The sequence below is a fragment of the Ranitomeya imitator genome, chromosome 2, assembly GCF_032444005.1.
Source record: "Ranitomeya imitator isolate aRanImi1 chromosome 2, aRanImi1.pri, whole genome shotgun sequence".
Lineage (NCBI taxonomy): Eukaryota > Metazoa > Chordata > Amphibia > Anura > Dendrobatidae > Ranitomeya > Ranitomeya imitator.
This window is the reverse complement of record NC_091283.1, coordinates 232,704,359-232,725,101: the sequence shown is the minus strand read 5'-3', so window position 1 is coordinate 232,725,101 and position 20,743 is coordinate 232,704,359. Positions and strand designations below refer to the sequence as shown.

General features: G+C 49.0%; 1 protein-coding gene across 6 annotated transcripts in view; it reads left to right on the top strand.

The window, feature by feature from the left end:
• The window catches only part of LOC138662793 (uncharacterized), a 177,831-nt gene that overhangs the window by 52,111 nt on the left and 104,977 nt on the right, over positions 1-20,743 (top strand). For all 6 annotated transcript variants that reach the window (XM_069748739.1, XM_069748742.1, XM_069748741.1 and 3 more), the window contains exon 2: positions 16,173-16,250. In XM_069748739.1, the coding sequence (XP_069604840.1) occupies positions 16,173-16,250 (78 nt within the window). The remainder of the gene's footprint in view (positions 1-16,172; positions 16,251-20,743) is intronic.

Below are 20,743 nucleotides of genomic sequence, written 5' to 3'. Positions count from 1 at the left end.
ACAAAACTCCTAGACAGAGCATCCGCCTTCACATTTTTAGAGCCCGGAAGGTACGAAATCACAAATTCGAAGCGGGCAAAAAATAACGACCAACGGGCCTGTCTAGGATTCAAGCGCTTGGCAGACTCGAGATAAGTAAGGTTCTTATGATCAGTCAATACCACCACGCGATGCTTAGCTCCTTCAAGCCAATGACGCCATTCCTCGAATGCCCACTTCATGGCCAGCAACTCTCGGTTGCCCACATCATAATTACGCTCAGCAGCCGAAAACTTCCTGGAAAAGAAAGCACATGGTTTCAACACTGAGCAACCAGAACCTCTCTGTGACAAAAACCGCCCCTGCTCCAATCTCAGAAGCATCAACCTCGACCTGGAACGGAAGAGAAACATCTGGTTGACACAACACAGGGGCAGAACAAAAACGACGCTTCAACTCCTGAAAAGCTTCCACAGCAGCAGAAGACCAATTAACCAAATCAGCACCCTTCTTGGTCAAATCGGTCAATGGTTTGGCAATGCTAGAAAAATTACAGATGAAGCGACGATAAAAATTAGCAAAGCCCAGGAACTTTTGCAGACTTTTCAGAGATGTCGGCTGAGTCCAATCCTGGATGGCTTGGACCTTAACCGGATCCATCTCGATAGTAGAAGGGGAAAAGATGAACCCCAAAAATGAAACTTTCTGCACACCGAAGAGACACTTTGATCCCTTCACAAACAAAGAATTAGCACGCAGGACCTGGAAAACCATTCTGACCTGCTTCACATGAGAGTCCCAATCATCTGAGAAGATCAAAATGTCATCCAAGTAAACAATCAGGAATTTATCCAGATACTCACGGAAGATGTCATGCATAAAAGACTGAAAAACAGATGGAGCATTGGCAAGTCCGAACGGCATCACTAGATACTCAAAATGACCCTCGGGCGTATTAAATGCAGTTTTCCATTCATCTCCTTGCCTGATTCTCACCAGATTATACGCACCACGAAGATCTATCTTAGTGAACCAACTAGCCCCCTTAATCCGAGCAAACAAGTCAGATAACAATGGCAAGGGATACTGAAATTTAACAGTGATTTTATTAAGAAGACGGTAATCAATACACGGTCTCAGCGAACCATCCTTCTTGGCTACAAAAAAGAACCCTGCTCCCAGTGGTGATGACGATGGGCGAATATGTCCCTTCTCCAGGGATTCCTTCACATAACTGCGCATAGCGGCGTGTTCAGGCACGGATAAATTAAATAATCGACCTTTTGGGATTTTACTACCAGGAATCAAATTGATAGCACAATCACAATCCCTATGCGGAGGTAGGGCATCGGACTTGGGCTCTTCAAATACATCCTGATAATCAGACAAGAACTCTGGGACCTCAGAAGGAGTGGATGACGAAATAGACAAAAATGGAACATCACCATGTACCCCCTGACAACCCCAGCTGGATACCGACATGGAATTCCAATCCAATACTGGATTATGGGTTTGCAGCCATGGCAACCCCAACACGACCACATCATGCAGATTATGTAGCACCAGAAAGCGAATAACTTCCTGATGTGCAGGAGCCATGCACATGGTCAGCTGGGTCCGTTACTGATGTTTATTCTTGGCCAAAGGTGTAGCATCAATTCCTCTCAACGGAATAGGACACCGCAAATGCTCCAAGAAAAACCCACAATGTTTAGCATAATCCAAATCCATCAGATTCAGGGCAGCACCTGAATCCACAAACGCCATGACAGAATACGATGACAAAGAGCATATCAAGGTAATGGACAGAAGGAATTTGGATTGTACAGTACCAATGACGGCAGACCTATCGAACCGCTTAGTGCGCTTAGGACAATCAGAAATAGCATGAGTGGAATCACCATAGTAGAAACACAGACCATTCAGACGTCTGTGTTCTTGCCGTTCAACTCTGGTCATAGTCCTATCGCACTGCATAGGCTCAGGTTTAATCTTAGACAATACTGCCAAATGGTGCACAGATTTACGCTCGCGCAAGCGTCGACCGATCTGAATGGCCAAAGACATAGACTCATTCAAACCAGTAGGCATAGGAAAACCCACCATGACATCCTTAAGAGCCTCAGAGAGACCCTTTCTGAACAAAGCTGCCAGCGCAGATTCATTCCACAGAGTGAGTACTGACCACTTCCTAAATTTCTGACAATATACTTCTATATCATCCTGGCCCTGGCACAAAGCCAGCAAATTTTTCTCAGCCTGATCCACTGAATTAGGCTCATCGTAAAGTAATCCGAGCGCCAGGAAAAACGCATTGACATTACTCAATGCAGGGTCTCCTGGCGCAAGAGAAAATGCCCAGTCCTGAGGGTCGCCGCGCAAAAAAGAAATAATAATCAAAACCTGTTGAATAGGATTACCAGAAGAATGAGGTTTCAAGGCCAGAAATAGCTTACAATTATTTTTGAAATTAAGAAACTTAGTTCTATCACCAAAAAACAAATCAGGAATAGGAATTCTTGGTTCTAACATAGATTTCTGATCAATAGTATCTTGAATCCTTTGTACATTTGTAACGAGATTATCCATTGAAGAGCACAGACCCTGAATATCCATGTCCACACCTGTGTCCTGAAACACCCAAATGTCTATGGGAAAAAAAAGACTGAACACAGAGCTGAGAAAAAAAAATGATGTCAGAACTTCTTTTTTCCCTCTATTGAGAATCATTAGGTTGGCTCCTTGTACTGTTATGTAGGCAATCCAGTGACACAGTGTGCCAGCAATCAGAGCACATACAGTGATCTGACAATAACCCAAAAAACAATAGAACGAGCTCTGAGACGTGGAATCTCTGTAGACCGCAATACCTGAACCTATCCTAAACACAACTAAAGGCAGCTGTGGATTGCGCCTGACACTACCTATGCAACTCGGCACAGCCTGAGGAGCTGACTAGCCTGAAGATAGAAAAACAAGCCTGACTTGCCTCAGAGAAATACCCCAAAGGAAAAGGCAGCCCCCCACATATAATGACTGTTAGCAAGATGAAAAGACAAACGTAGGGATGAAATAGATTCAGCAAAGTGAGGCCCGATATTCTAGATAGAGCGAGGATAGCAAAGAGAACTTTGCAGTCTACAAAAAACCCTAAAGCAAAAAACCACGCAAAGGGGGCAAAAGACCCACCGTGCCGAACTAACGGCACGGCGGTACACCCTTTGCGTCTCAGAGCTTCCAGCAAAACGAATGAACAAGCTGGACAGAAAAAGTAGCAACAAAAGCAAAGAAGCACTTATCTAAGCAGAGCAGCAGGCCACAGGAAAGATCCAGAAGCTCAGATCCAACACTGGAACATTGACAAGGAGCAAGGAAGACAGAATCAGGTGGAGTTAAATAACAAAGCAGCCAACGAGCTCACCAGAACACCTGAGGGAGGAAGCTCAGAAGCTGCAGTACCACTTGTGACCACAGGAGTGAATTCAGCCACAGAATTCACAACAGGAACCGTGAGGAAGGTGATGCCATGAAAGTGACCAGTGCCACCGAGGAAGGTAACTGGCCCATAAGTAGCACTGCCCCTGGAGTGTTGGGGGTGGATGGGGAGGTAGAGCCCATAGCAGCGCCGGCTGATGGGACTGTAGAAACCCCCGGGGAGACAGCCTACGTAGCTGCTGTCACCCGCAGTCAGAGTGCCCGGAACGCAGATAACTGTCAGCCTTCCGGACCCTCCTCAGTCATCACTGTGACTCAACCAGAGGTGGACCCAGAGCAGGTCCAAGGGGGTTCCCGTGGGGAAGGGACCCTGATGTCGCTTCTGGCTTCCCCTAGCCAGGAGTTTCAGGCCGCTCTGCACACAGATGCGAGCCTAGAGAGTTTGAGACAACTTGCCGGGACGCACTTCTCCGAGGCTGATAAGGAGAAGGTGTTCTGGGAACGAGGAAAGTTATACCGGGAGACAGTACCCGGAGAATCACAAAAGGAGTGGGTGAGGGAAAGACAGCTGGTCGTCCCACAGCAATTCCGGGGTGAGTTGTTGCGGATTGCCCATGAGATCCCGCTAGCTGGACACTTGGGGATCAGCAAAACTAAGGCCCGGCTGTCTCAACACTTCTATTGGCCTAAGATGGGGACAGATGTGTCAAACTACTGCCGCTCCTGTATCACTTGTCAGAGTGGGGAAGGCGGGACCTGCTATTAAGGCTCCCCTGATCCCTTTGCCAGTGATAGAGGAGCCTTTCCAGAGGATCGCGGTGGACATTGTGGGCCCGCTGGCCGTCCCCAGCAGCTCTGGAAAGCAATACATCCTTACTGTGGTAGACTATGCTACCCGGTACCCAGAGGCAGTAGCTCTGTCGTCAACTAGGGCAGATAAGGTGGCGGATGCCCTGTTGGCCATCTTTTCACGTGTAGGGTTTCCCAGGGAAATGCTTACTGATCAAGGGACCCAATTTATGTCTCGCCTAATGGAGGCTCTCTGTAAGAGAATGCAGGTGAAGCACCTGGTATCGAGTGCGTATCACCCACAGACCAATGGCCTGTGTGAACGCTTCAATGGTACCCTCAAACAGATGCTACGCATGCTGGTTGAGACCCAAGGGCGCGACTGGGAGCGGTACCTCCCACACCTGCTGTTCGCTTACCGAGAGGTTCCGCAGGCCTCGACGGGGTTCTCCCCCTTCGAGCTCCTGTATGGCAGGCGAGTCCGGGGACCCCTTGGGTTGGTAAGAGAATCCTGGGAAGAGGAGCTGAACCCTTCTGAAGTGTCCATAGTGGAGTATGTCATGCGCTTCCGTGACAAGATGCAGACCTTGACGCAGTTGGTGCATGACAACATGACGCAGGCTCAGGCTGATCAGAAGCACTGGTACGACCAGAACGCCCGGGAGCGGACCTACCACGTGGGTCATAAGGTGTGGGTGCTGGTCCCCGTACCAACGGATAAGCTTCAGGCCGCCTGGGAGGGCCCGTACGTCGTCCACCAACAGCTCAACCCGGTCACTTACGTGGTCACGCTTGACCAAGCTCGGGGTAGGCGAAAGGCCTTTCACGTCAACATGATGAAGGCTCATCACGAACGTGAACCTTTCGTCCTACCGGTCTGCAGCTTACCCGAAGACGGGGAGGAAGACACCCTCCTGGACTTGCTGGCCCAAGCCAAGGCCAATGGGTCCATCGAGGATGTGGAGGTAAGCGCCTTGTTAACTGAACCCCAGCGGGTGCAGTTGCAAACCACACTGGAACCCTTCCGGGTCGTATTCTCCAACCGACCTGGGAGGACTGAGTTAGCAGTCCACGAGGTGCACACCGGGAATCACGCCCCACTACGGCGAACACCCTATCGAATCTCTGACCAGATGCAGCAGACTATGCGCCAAGAGATCGATGAGATGTTACAGCTGGGGGTGATTCGACGGTCAAAGAGCGCGTGGGCATCACCTGTAGTTCTCGTGCCAAAGAAAGACCGGACCACCCGGTTCTGCGTGGACTACAGGGGGCTCAACGCCATCACAGCCCCGGATGCGCACCCAATGCCGCGCATGGAGGAGCTACTTGAGAAGTTAGCTGGCGCAGATTACCTAACAATAATGGATCTGAGTCGAGGATACTGGCAGATTCCCCTGAGCCCCGAGGCGCAGGAAAAGTCCGCCTTTTTCACACCCTTTGGACTGTACGAGTCCACGGTCATGCCCTTCGGCATGAAGAATGCCCCTGCCACTTTCCAGCGGATGGTCAACCTCCTGCTTCAGGGACTGGAGACGTACGCCGTGGCGTACTTGGATGACATTGCCATCTTCAGTCCCTCCTGGAAGGAACACCTGCAGCATCTCGAGGAGGTGCTCAGGCAAATTCACCAAGCAGGACTGACTATCAAGCCGGGAAAGTGCCAGATGGGCATGAGGGAGGTTCACTACCTGGGGCACCGGGTAGGCGGGAACACCCTGAAGCCAGAGCCTGACAAAGTGGGAGTGATCGTGAACTGGCCCACTCCCGTGACCAAGAAACAGGTGATGTCCTTCTTGGGCACTGCAGGGTACTATAGGCGCTTCGTAAAGCACTATAGTAGCCTGGCAAAACCTTTGACGGACCTCACCAGGAAGAAGCTACCTCACATTGTCAACTGGACAGATGGCTGTGAGGGGGCCTTCCAGGCGTTGAAAACTGCACTGTGCAACGCCCCTGTGTTGAAAGCAGTCGACAGCAGTCGACCGTTCTTGGTGCAGACCGACGCCAGCGAGTTTGGCCTTGGTGCTGTACTCAGCCAGGTTGACTCGGAGGACCAAGAGCACCCCGTGTTATACCTGAGCCGGAAACTTTTGCCGAGGGAAGTGGCCTACTCCACCATCGAGAAGGAGTGCCTGGCCATAGTCTGGGCCCTGCAGCGCTTGCAGCCCTACTTGTACGGTCACACCTTCACTGTGGTGACCGACCACAACCCTCTGCGCTGGCTAAATGCCATGTGTGGAACCAACGGCAGGTTGCTACGCTGGAGCCTTGCCCTTCAGCAGTTTGACTTCACTATTGAACATAAAACGGGCAAAGAGCATGGGAATGCAGATGGACTCTCCCGCCAGGGTGAACCTACTGAGGTGCCCATGGAGGCATACCGTGGGGTACTGCCTCCCTAGCGCACACCAAAAGGGGGAGGTGTCACGATATGGTATGAAATATCATATAAGTTTAGTTGCTCGTCAGCTCATGAGGTGGGCTAAACCCCCCCTTCACTAGCTGACTCTACTTGTTTCTCTCTGGGCTACGGACTGTATGCTAGAAGGGGGTTTTATTGCCCTGGGGTCGTAAATTCCAGGCTCAGAGGAAAGTCCCTCACCCCTCCCACCTTCACTAGTCAGAACTGGTAAAGTGGCTCCAAAATTCATGAAAGATCCTTTGTTTGGTTTTGGTACGATATTATGCACCATGTTTACGGTAAGAACATGAAAATATATATTCGTATTCCCACTCGGTGTAGGTACCCATCCCTTGAAACTCGGGCTTATAACTCCATCTGGTAAAGAAGTAGGGATTTCTCTGTAAATATGTATCCCAGTTAGGACATATTTGATCTCATTAGAATGCTCACGTTAATCTGAGATGAATGATGAGCTTTTTAGGACGCTGACATGTTTTGTAGTGAAGTTATAGAAACTAGAGAGAATAGTTTAAAGTTTAGGCAGAATGTAGAGAGAGGAGGGTCTGGATAAGCCAGCCTTTCTGTGATGTCACAGCCTTAATGTTTTAAGTGTCTGGCAGGCTCTGAGGAGTCACTTGCTGCTGGATTTCTTGTCCTGTCCTGGAAGAGCCCTGCTCACGTCCCAATGAGCTGGGACGTATGGGAAAAACTCCACTAGCCTGGTTGCCTGTCATGCTTTGAACATGTAAGTGTTGTTTTTTTTTTCTCTTTTATTCCCTTTATGTTATAATTACCCATGTACATATTTGCAATTGTCTCATTTGTAACTTCTTTATAAAACTTTTTTGATAAAGCACTGCCTAATTAATTTTCATGGGATATACTATTATATATTAGTTCGTTCTCCTGTTCTAAACCGTACCCTAAGTCTCTTGAAGGGAAAATACGCTACTGTTACTGTTGTGTTGGGTTAGCTTCGGACCCGTTTAATCGAAGCTGGTGGCAGTGATACCGATAGTGTGCAGACTTTTGGGTGATGCTGAAGCGGCTGCGGGGTTAATAATTATTGTTCCTACCTGAGTGGGAGTAGTTATCGCGTCGCTGCAGCGTGCCCAATAGCCAGTACATAGCAGGCAGTCTGTCTGGCGACTAATTACCCAGGGTGCAGTACCTAATCTGACCTGAGAGTAAGGGGGGCGCCAGAGAGCTGCAAGTGTTAAGGGGAACTGTAAGCGGGATATACATAAATCCCTGCAGTTCGTGGTATATAGAAAAGCAGTGGGATACCTAGAATAAGCCCCTGCTGTAAACTAAGAGGTCAATAGCCTTGTGTGTGGTTTGTCATCACATCGTGGAGTGGAGGGATAACTAAGATAAGCCCCCCTGCACATGTGATAGCCGTCTGTTGGCCTAAGGTCACCCCAACCCGTGACGCAGGGGTGACGGTCACGGTGTGAATCCTGACCAATTGGTGACAGCGGTCAGGGGAATCGTGACAGGGTCCGAAGCTAACCCTACACAGTAGCGTATTTCCCTTCAGAAGACAGGGTACGTTTTTAGAGCATGGAGAAAGAACTGGCATGAAATAATATACCCCACAAAATTTAGGCAGTGCTTTATCAAAATATTTTACAAAGATGTTACAAATGAGACAATTGCAAATATGTACAGGGTAATTATAAAAAAACAAGGATTACATGAGAATAACACTTACATGTGTTCAAAGCATTGCAGGCAACCATACGTCCCAGTTCATTGGACGTGCTCAGGGCTCTTCCAGGAGAAGACAAGAAATCAAGAAGACTGAGCTGGGGATCTTGGCAGACAGTTATAGCTTCAGCCTGTGACATCCCAGAAAGGGGTTGGATCACCTCGTCCCTCCTACCTCTTCAGTCTAACTAAACTTTAAACTATTTTCTCGAATTTCTATAACTTCGCTACAAAACATGTCATAGTCATAACAAACCCAGCATTCATCTCGCATTAACGTGGGCATTCTAATGAGATCAAATATGTCCTATCTGGGATACATTTACAGAGAAATCCCTACTTCTTTACCAGATGGAGTTCGAAGCCCGTGTTTAGAGGGATGGGCAGATCCACCGAGGGAGAGTAAGAATATATATTTTTGTGTTCTTAACGAAAACGGTTTGCATAATATCTTACAAAAACAGAACAAAGAATTTCCATGGATTTCTGGAAACTTCTAGACACTTCTAAACAGTTCTCTGCTAGAGGAAGATTTGAGCCTAGTCGTAAATACCTTTCGGCCATAAAACTCCCCCCAGTACATTGGCAAAGCAGCTCTTCGCTGAGTGAAAGGGAAGGGGGGGCTTTTTAGCCCACAGCCTGCTAGCAAGAGAAACTACTTATATGATATTTCATACCATATCGTGACACCTCCCCCTTTTGGTGTGCGCTAGGGAGGTAGAACCCCACGGTATGCCTCCATGAGCACCTCAGTAGGTTCACCCTGGCGGGACAGTCCATCTGCATTCCCATGCTCTTTGCCCGTTTTGTGTTCAACGGTGAAGTCAAACTGCTGAAGGGCAAGGCTCCAGCGTAGCAACCTGCCATTGGTTCCGCACATGGCGTTTAGCCAACGCAGAGGGTTGTGGTCGGTCACCACAGTGAAGGGGCGACCGTACAAGTAGGGCTGCAAGCGCTGCAGGGCCCAGACTATGGCCAGGCACTCCTTCTCGATGGTGGAGTAGGCCACTTCCCTCGGCACAAGTTTCCGGCTCAGGTATAACACGGGGTGCTGGCGCCGGTCTGCACCAAGAACGGTCGACTGCTGTCGACTGCTTTCAACACAGGGGCGTTGCACAGTGCGGTTTTCAACACCTGGAATGCCCACTCACAGCCATCTGTCCAGTTGACGATATGGGGTAGCTTCTTCCTGGTGAGGTCCTTGAAAGGTTTTGCCAGGCCACTATAGTGCGGTACGAAGCGCCTATAGTACCCTGCAGTGCCCAAGAAGGACATCACCTGTTTCTTGGTCACGGGAGTGGGCCAGTTCACGATCGCGCCCACTTTCTCCGGCCCTGGCTTCAGGGTGTTCCCGCCTACCCGGTGCCCCAGGTAGTGAACCTCCCTCATGCCCATCTGGCACTTTCCCGGCTTGATAGTCAGTCCTGCTTGGTGAATTCGCCTGATCACCTCCTCGAGATGCTGCAGGTGTTCCTCCCAGGAGGAACTGAAGATGGCAATGTCATCCAAGTACGCCACAGCGTACTTCTCCAGTCCCTGAAGCAGGAGGTTGACCATCCGCTGGAAAGTGGAAGGGGCATTCTTCATGCCGAAGGGCATGACCGTGGACTCGTACAGTCCGAAGGGCGTGATAAAGGCGGACTTCTCCTGCGCCTCGGAGCTCAGGGGAATCTGCCAGTATCCTCGACTCAGATCCATTATTGTTAGGTAATCTGCGCAAGCTAACCTATCCAGCAGCTCCTCGATGCGCGGCTTTGGGTGCGCGTCAGAGGCTGTGATGGCGTTGAGCCCCCTGTAGTCAACACAGAACCGGGTGGTCCGGTCCTTCTTTGGCACGAGAACTACAGGTGATGCCCACGCGCTCTTTGACCGTCGAATCACCCCCAGCTGTAACATCTCATCGATCTCTTGGCGCATAATCTGCTGCACCTGGTCAGAGATTCGATAGGGTGTTCGCCGTAGTGGGGCGTGATTCCCGGTGTCCACCTCGTGGACTGCTAACTGAGTCCTCCCAGGTCGGTTGGAGAACACGACCCGGAAGGGTTCCAGTGTGGTTTACAACTGCAACCGCTGGGGTTCCGGTAACGAGGCGCTTACCTCCACGTCCTCGATGGACCCATTGGCCTTGGCTTGGGCCAGCATGTCCAGGAGGGTGTCTTCCTCCCTGTCTTCGGGCACGCTGCAGACCGGTAGGACGAAAGGTTCACGTTCGTGATGAGCCTTCATCATGTTGACGTGAAAGGCCTTTCGCCTACCCCGAGCGTGGTCAAGCGTGACCACGTAGGTGACCGGGTTGAGCTGTTGGTGCACGACGTACGGGCCCTCCCAGGCAGCCTGAAGCTTATCCGTTGGTACGGGGACCAGCACCCACACCTTTTGACCCACGTGGTAGATCCGCTCTCAGGCGTTCTGGTCGTACCAGTGCTTCTGGTCAGCCTGAGCCTGCGTCATGTTGTCATGCACCAACTGCGTCAAGGTCTGCATCTTGTCACGGAAGCGCATTACATACTCCACTATGGACACTTCAGAAGGGTTCGGCTCCTCTTACCAGGATTCTCTTACCAACCCAAGGGGTCCCCGGACTTGCCTGCCGTACAGGAGCTCGAAGGGGGAGAACCCCGTCGAGGCCTGCGGAACCTCTCGGTAAGCGAACAGCAGGTGTGGGAGGTACCGCTCCCAGTCGCACCCTTGAGTCTCAACCAGCATGCGTAGCATCTGTTTGAGAGTACCTTTGAAGCGTTCACACAAGCCATTGGTCTGTGGGTGATACGCACTCGATACCAGGTGCTTCACCTGCATTCTCTTACAGAGAGCCTCCATTAGGCGAGACATAAATTGGGTCCCTTGATCAGTAAGCATTTCCCTGGGAAATCCTACACGTGAAAAGATGGCCAACAGGGCATCCGCCACCTTATCTGCCCTAGTTGACGACAGAGCTGCTGCCTCTGGGTACCGGGTAGCGTAGTCTACCACAGTGAGGATATATCGCTTTCCAGATCTGCTGGGGACGGCCAGCGGGCCCACAATGTCAACCGCAATCCTCTGGAAAGGCTCCTCTATCACTGGTAAAGGAATCAGGGGAGCATTAAGAGCAGGCCCCCGCCTTACCCACTCTTTGACAGATGATACTGCAGCGGCAGTAGTTTGACACATCTGTCCCCATCTTAGGCCAATAGAAGTGTTGAGACAGCCGGGCCTTAGTTTTGCTGATCCCCAAGTGTCCAGCTAGCGGGATCTCATGGGCAATCCGCAACAACTCACCCCGGAATTGCTGCGGGACGACCAGCTGTCTTTCCCTCAACCACTCCTTTTGTGATTCTCCGGGTACTGTCTCCCGGTACAACCTTCCTCGTTCCCAGAAATCCCTCTCCTTATCAGTCTCGGAGGTGGATGTCTTGGCGAGTTGTCTCAAACTCTCTAGGCTCGCATCTGTGCGTAGAGTGGCCTGAAACTCCTGGCTAGGGGAAGTCAGAAGCGATGTCAGGGTCCCTTCCCCCACGGGAACCCTCTTGGACCTGCTCTGGGTCCACCTCTGGTTCAGTCACAGTGATGACTGAGGAGGGTCCGGAAGGCCGACAGTTATCTGCGTTCCGGGCACTCTGACTGCGGGTGACAGCAGCTACGTAGGCCATCTCCCCGGGGGTTTCTACAGACCCATCAGCCGGCACTGCTATGGGCTCTACCTCCCCATCCACCCCCAACACTCCAGGGGCAGTGCTACTTATGGGCCAGTTACCTTCCTCGGTGGCACTGGTCACCTTCATGGCGTCACCTTCCTCACGGTTCCCATGCATCTCCCCATTTCCTGTAGCACCGACACTTGCCCCTGTTAGGGGTTCCTCAGCCGTCTCACTCCGCAAAACGATGTGGCTGGGCACGCCTGTACCTATGGACACATTAACCTTCACAGAAAAATCATTATCAGGTTCACTTGGCACAGGTACATTTTCACCATCAATCCTAGGGAAAAAATGGTTATTAGATGCATTAGTACAAGATAAGGCATGGTCAGGTAACACATGCGATTTCCCATCATCATCATCAGGGTTAACGTTACCATTATTAGCAGATTGGGGAGGGGTGTCAAGAACGTAGTATGCAACCATCCTCCCCAAATCAGTCCCCAACAAAACATCAGTGGGCAAATTATCAGACAGCCCCACTTCCTTCACCCTGCTCCCGGCACCCCAATCAAGATAAACCCGGGCCATCGGTAAGGGACAGCTGATGCCCCCAATCCCAGTGATAGTTAGGGTTTTCCCCGGAATGATTTCTTCAGAAGCCGCCAGTTCGGGTCAGATGAGGGTTCGTTCAGCCCCGGTGTCCTTGAGGCCTGTAGCCACATGGCCTCCCACCATGACGTGCTGTACGTTGTCACACACCCTCCCAACCACACCACCCACCAAAAGAACTGCTGCATTAGGCCCTGGGGCCTTGGCTGCGGGGTTCTTCTGCTTGTCTGGACAGGAGGGACTGAGATGACCAGTCCGTTTGCAGAAGTAACACTTGCGAGGTTCGGTGGTAGGTCTGGTGTTGTTGGCCACGGGGCCAGGACCTCTGGTGTGTTGGCTGGCAGGGGTACTGGCATTGGTTGCAGGCTTACCCCCTCTCCAGCTGGTGGTGACTGGATTCCGCACTTCCGATATACGGTTGGCCTCATAGGCATCGGCAATCTGCAAGGCTTTCGTCACGTCTTTGGGTTCTCTGTCCATCACGAACTGTCGCACCTCAGCTGGGCAAAGGTGTAAGAACTGGTCTTTGATCATCAGGTCTCGCAGCTGTGCAAAGGTGGTCACTGACAGTCCTTGGGTCCACTGGTCAAAGTGGGTCCCCAGTCCATGCACCACATCACTGTAACTGTCGTGTGGGCCACGTTGGAGGGTCCGGAACTTTCTACGGTACACCTCGGGTGTAAGCTGGTATTTTGCTATCAGGGCCTGCTTGATGGCCTCATAGTCTCCATCTTGTTCTTGAGGGAGGGCAGCAAACGCCTCCAGAGCATTACCTCTCAGCCCTGGTGTCAGTTATCGGACCCATTCATCTAGGCAGCCGGTACTGTCTGCAGGCTTTCTCAAAGGCCCGCAGAAAAGTGTCCAAGTCCCCGTCCTTTTCTATAACCGGGAAATGATCGGGCCGGGGCTTCGGTGTCTGAGCGCTGCTGGGTTTACGGTTGGTCTGGGACAACCCCTGCATTTGCAGTCGGGCCATCTGCAGCTGGTACTCCCGCTCCGCTTGGGCCTCTCGCTAGGCCTGGGCCTCTCGCTCAGCTCTCTCAGCCTCTCGCTCGGCTCGCTGGGCCTGGGCCTCTCGCTCGGCTCGGGACTCGGCCTCCTGCCGGTATTGCTGAATCAGCTGCTGACGTCCCTCATGGTCGTCAGTGGGGAATTCTTTCAAGGCCGCCTGCAGGTGGGGGTCCAATTCGCCTGGATTGCTAAAAGGGCCAGCATTCAGTGGTTGGACCTCTGCTGCAGCACGATGTTCGCTTGTTCTGGCTTCTGCGGCCTCTGAGCTCTGAGAGTGGTCTAGAGCGGCTTCCCTTTGATCTACGACCAGTTGGGCTTTGTTTTTGCTTGCAAAGTCAATGTGCTGTGACTTGCATAAGGCAACAAGGGTGTTTCTGGTCTGCTTCTCATAAAAGACTTCTCCCAGCACAACCATGGTTGCCAAATAAAAGATAGGACAGAAAAACGAAGAGAAAGGGAGGGGATAATTTCCAGTACACAATTGTCTCAAGACTAAAAAACACTGAGTTCCTTCTCCAAACTTATTTGCGCAGAGTCCTCGCAAGAACTCTGCAAGCTTTTAGTGAGAGGAATGATCACTCAAACAAAATCACTAATGCTCTAAGATATCCCACCGCCTTGCCACCAATTTGTCAGGATTCCCTGACCGCTGCCACCAACTTGTCACGATTCACACCGTGACCGTCACCCCTACGTCACGGATCGGGGTGACTTTGGGCCAACAGACGGCTATCACATGTGCAGGGGGCTTATCTTAGTTATCCCTCCACTCCACAATGTGATGAAACAACACCCACAAGGCTATTGACCTCTTAGTTTACAGCAGGGGCTTATTCTAGGTATCCCACTGCTCTTCAATATAACACGAACTGCAGGGATTTATGTATATCCCGCTTACAGTTCCACTTAAAACTTGCAGCTCTCTGGCACCCCCCTTACTCTCAGGTCAGGTTAGGTACTGCACCTGGGGTAATTAGTCGCCAGACGGGCTGCCTGCTATGTACTGGCTATTGGGCACGCTGCAGCGACGTGATAAACTACTCCCACTCAGGCAGGAACAATAATTATCAATGCCGCAGTCGCTACAACGCCACCCAACTACCCAGTACAAAATGTATGCTGCCACCAGCTTCGATTAAACAGTAGCGTATTTCCCTTTAGAAGACAGGGTACGTTTTTAGAGCATGGAGAAAGAACTGGCATGAAATAATATACCCCACAAAATTTAGGCAGTGCTTTATCAAAATATTTTACAAAGATGTTACAAATGAGACAATTGCAAATATGTACAGGGTAATTATAAAAAAAACAAGGATTACATGAGAATAACACTTACATGTGTTCAAAGCTTTGCAGGCAACCATACGTCCCAGTTCATTGGACGTGCTTAGAGCTCTTCCAGGAGAAGACAAGAAATCAAGAAGACTGAGCTGGGCATCTTGGCAGACAGTTATAGCTTCAGCCTGTGACATCCCAGAAAGGGGTTGGATCACCTCGTCTCTCCTACCTCTTTCAGTCTAACTAAACTTTAAACTATTTTCTCAAATTTCTATAACTTCGCTACAAAACATGTCATAGTCATAACAAACCCAGCATTCATCTCGCATTCTAATGAGATCAAATATGTCCTATCTGGGATACATATTTACAGAGAAATCCCTACTTCTTTACCAGATGGAGTTCGAAGCCCATCTTTAGAGGGATGGGCAGATCCACCGAGGGAGAGTACGAATATATATTTTCGTGTTCTTAACGTAAACGGTTTGCATAATATCTTACAAAAACAGAACAAAGAACTTCCATGGATTTCTGGAAACTTCTAGACGCTTCTAAACAGTTCTCTGCTAGAGGAAGATTTGAGCCTAACCGTAAATACCTTTCGGCCATAAAACTCCCCCCAGTACATTGGCAAAGCAGCTCTTGGCTGAGTGAAAGGGAAGGGGGGCTTTTTAGCCCACAGCCTGCTAGCAAGAGAAACTACTTATATGATATTTCATACCATATCGTGACAACCTGCTCTATATCTCTGTACCTGCCCTATGTTACTAATACCTGTACACCTGCTCTGTATCTCTGATCCTGCCCTAGATTACTATTACCTGTACACCTGCTCTGTATCTCTGCTCCTACCCTAGATTACTATTACCTGCACACCTGCTCTCTATCTCAGCACCTGCCCTATGTTACGATTACCTGTACACCTGCTCAGTATCTCTGCTCCTGCCCTAGATTACTATTACCTGTACACCTGCTCTATATCTCTGCACCTGCCCTGTTACCTGTAAAAATTAGAGGGAAAAAAGGCAAACTGGAGCTAATTTCTCACACAACTCCAAAAACTGGCCGGACAAAATTGTTGGCACCCAGAACTTAGTATTTGGTTACACAACTTTGAAAAAAAGTTGTTTACGCACAATTTTGAAACCGTCCAATGCGGGATTTTGTGTGAAATTATATCCAATTTTCCTTTTTTCTCTGGAAATAAACCTGTGTGTAAAACCCAGGGAACTGTGCTCATTTTCTTGGAGAAATACTTCATTTTTTGGGACAATTTCAAGGGTGCCAACACTTTCAGCCACGACTGTATAAAATAACTTTTGTATCAACAGAAATTTACTTGGGCGAAATACTGGTTCAAACTTCAGAACACAACGCTTTACTTCTACACGAGGAGAGACGCCCAACCAGTGAGTACCACTCATCAAATACAGACACCCCCGTGTAATATCACACATGTAATACAGACACGCCTGTGTAATATCACACATGTAATACAGACACTGCCCCCGTGTAATATCACACGTGTAATACAGACACTCCCCCCTTTTAATATCACACATGTAATACAGACACTCCCCCATGTAATATCACACATGTAATACAGACAGTCCTGTGTAATATCACACATGTAATACAGACACTTCCCCATGTAATATCACACATGTAATACAAACACTCCTCCCGTGTAGTAGCACACAGGTAATAGACACTCCCCCATGTAATATTACACATGTAATACAGACACTCCCCCATGTAATATCACACATGTAATACAGACACTCCCCCATTTTAATATCACACATGTAATACAGACACTCCTGTGACGGGGTGTAAGGCAGAGCAAGAAGGGACAACAGGCCGAGGGATGATTCAACAGATTTATTATCAAGAACGCTGGAACAACACATGCAGGTAGATCTACAGAGTCCACAATTAGTCCAGTGGAACAGGTTCGGGGGCACCTCCCGATAATCCTTGTGCCAGCTAACAAAGCAATAGTCCACACGAGTCCAAGGGATCCTAAAACAATCCCACGAGCGACGAGATATGTCCTCAGCTCAAGTCTCACCCCATTCGCTTCCGCAGTCACAGATGGATATGGGGTCTTGCCTCAGCTAAGAATCCCCACTCCTTCTCCTTCAAGGATCAACTCACATCTGATCTCAAAATAAGAATGGATTGTCTGAGCTCCTGGGATCCGCCCATGAAGGGGGTAGGGGTTACACCTTCTATTCAATGGTTGGGTCCACCAGAAGATTCTAGACTGGTGGGCTCCAGGCAGTCTATGTAATATGTACATTTGACTAGCCACCTGCTGTGAGGAAGAATGGCTATTCCTCCACTAGTGATGTTGACAAAGCTTAATTACATTAGAGCTTAGGGCTGCAAGTATTGGGGGAAGAAGACATTGTTACAGGTGAACTCCCAGCCAAGAAAATACATAAATTACAGCTAATAGAAACCAGAGAACAGTTACATACATCAAATGGCATATTATTCAAATACAGGACAAGGCAAAAGTACATATCATGACAATCCCTTCCCCTCCCAATTTGTGTACGTACCAGGGACCTCTACAGGTCGCTGGTTAAGTACACACAGGCAGAGCGTAACTTACATGTGGCTTCATGCAGCCACGAATTGGCATCGCAGTTCTCCCACATCATTGCCCAGGAGAACATCTGCAGGCAGACCACCCATCACCCCAACCACACATCGCCTGACCCCAAAACCAAAGTTCAGATCCACAGTGGCTGTGGGAATAGTCCTCCATTGTCCACCAGCCAGTTCAATGACAATCCCAGGTCCTCGATGGATTGCCTCAGGCCGAACCACTCGGGGATCAGCCAGTGTGAGGAAAGCCCCTGAGTCACAAAATCCAATAAGTCTCTGTCCATCCAGCACGACCTCCTGCAAGTGCTTACCTCGATGAGCAGAAGTCGTCATTGCTGCGGGTCGCACACCATAAACTCCTAGTGGTGCAACATGGGTGGGTGAGGCACTAGGCCAGTCCTCACGTAGTGGTGACACATCGTCCTCCATGGCACTTGGGTGTACATAATTAATAATACGACTGGGTACAGGATTAATCCTCATTTGAACAGCTGGGCAGGAGGCTTGCAGATGCCCCGGCTGTCCACATCGATAGCATCTCTGCTGGGTCTCACTCCATCCAAGGCGTCCTCTTGGGCGAGGGGTAAGGGAGCCTGGAGGCCGGCTCCCTCCTGAAGGTGCTGTAGGCTCCCCAAACTCCAGTTCTTGTACTCTGTGGTGCTGGTTCTCGATGTTGATGGGCCGTTGTCCTCCATTCCTTCTGCTCTGGTCCCACTGCTTGCCACCAGTTTGTGACTGGGTGTACGGCAGAGCAAGAAGGGACAACAGGCCGAGGGATGATTCAACAGATTTATTATCAAGAACGCTGGAACAACACATGCAGGTAGATCTACAGAGTCCACAATTAGTCCAATGGAACAGGTTCGGGGGCACCTCCCGATAATCCTTGTGCCAGCTAACAAAGCAATAGTCCACACGAGTCCAAGGGATCCTAAAACAATCCCACGAGCGACGAGATATGTCCTCAGCTCAAGTCTCGCCCCATTCGCTTCCGCAGTCACAGATGGACATGGGGTCTTGCCTCAGCTAAGAATCCCCACTCCTTCTCCTTCAAGGATCAACTCACATCTGATCTCAAAATAAGAATGGATTGTCTGAGCTCCTGGGATCCGCCCATGAAGGGGGTAGGGGTTACACCTTCTATTCAATGGTTGGGTCCACCAGAAGATTCTAGACTGGTGGGCTCCAGGCAGTCTATGTAATATGTACATTTGACTAGCCACCTGCTGTGAGGAAGAATGGCTATTCCTCCACTAGTGATGTTGACAAAGCTTAATTACATTAGAGCTTAGGGCTGCAAGTATTGGGGGAAGAAGACATTGTTACAGGTGAACTCCCAGCCAAGAAAATACATAAATTACAGCTAATAGAAACCAGAGAACAGTTACATACATCAAATGGCATATTATTCAAATACAGGACAGGGCAAAAGTACATATCATGACAACTCCCCCATGTAATATCACACATGTAATACAGACACTCCTGTAATACAGACACTCATAGTAACATAGTAACATAGTAACATAGTTAGTAAGGCCGAAAAAAGACATTTGTCCATCCAGTTCAGCCTATATTCCATCATAATAAATCCCCAGATCTACGTCCTTCTACAGAACCTAATTGTATGATACAATATTGTTCTGCTCCAGGAAGACATCCAGGCCTCTCTTGAATCCCTCGACTGAGTTCGCCATCACCACCTCCTCAGGCAAGCAATTCCAGATTCTCACTGCCCTAACAGTAAAGAATCCTCTTCTATGTTGGTGGAAAAACCTTCTCTCCTCCAGACGCAAAGAATGCCCCCTTGTGCCCGTCACCTTCCTTGGTATAAACAGATCCTCAGCGAGATATTTGTATTGTCCCCTTATATACTTATACATGGTTATTAGATCGCCCCTCAGTCGTAATTTCGCTAATCTATCTGGGTATTGTAGTTCTCCCATCCCCTTTATTAATTTTGTTGCCCTCCTTTGTACTCTCTCTAGTTCCATTATATCCTTCCTGAGCACCGGTGCCCAAAACTGGACACAGTACTCCATGTGCGGTCTAACTAGGGATTTGTACAGAGGCATTATAATGCTCTCATCATGTGTATCCAGACCTCTTTTAATGCACCCCATGATCCTGTTTGCCTTGGCAGCTGCTGCCTGGCACTGGCTGCTCCAGGTAAGTTTATCATTAACTAGGATCCCCAAGTCCTTCTCCCTGTCAGATTTACCCAGTGGTTTCCCATTCAGTGTGTAATGGTGACATTGATTCCTTCTTCCCATGTGTATAACCTTACATTTATCATTGTTAAACCTCATCTGCCACCTTTCAGCCCAAGTTTCCAACTTATCCAGATCCATCTGTAGCAGAATACTATCTTCTCTTGTATTAACTGCTTTACATAGTTTTGTATCATCTGCAAATATCGATATTTTACTGTGTAAACCTTCTACCAGATCATTAATGAATATGTTGAAGAGAACAGGTCCCAATACTGACCCCTGCGGTACCCCACTGGTCACAGCGACCCAGTTAGAGACTATACCATTTATATCCACCCTCTGCTTTCTATCACTAAGCCAGTTACTAACCCATTTACACACATTTTCCCCCAGACCAAGCATTCTCATTTTGTGTACCAACCTCTTGTGCGGCACGGTATCAAACGCTTTGGAAAAATCGAGATATACCACGTCCAATGACTCACCGTGGTCCAGCCTATAGCTTACCTCTTCATAAAAACTGATTAGATTGGTTTGACAGGAGCGATTTCTCATAAACCCATGCTGATATGGAGTTAAACAGTTATTCTCATTGAGATAATCCAGAATAACATCCCTCAGAAACCCTTCAAATATTTTACCAACAATAGAGGTTAGACTTACTGGCCTATAATTTCCAGGTTCACTTTTAGAGCCCTTTTTGAATATTGGCACCACATTTGCTATGCGCCAATCCTGCGGAACAGACCCTGTCGCTATAGAGTCCCTAAAAATAAGAAATAATGGTTTATCTATTACAGTACTTAGTTCTCTTAGTACTCGTAGGTGTATGCCACTCGGACCCGGAGATTTATCTATTTTAATCTTATTTAGCCGGTTTCGCACCTCTTCTTGGGTTAGATTGGTGACCCTTAATATAGGGTTTTCATTGTTTCTTGGGATTTCACCTAGCATTTCATTTTCCACCGTGAATACCGTGGAGAAGAAGGTGTTTAAAATGTTAGCTTTTTCCTCGTCATCTACAACCATTCTTTCCTCACTATTTTTTAAGGGGCCTACATTTTCAGTTTTTA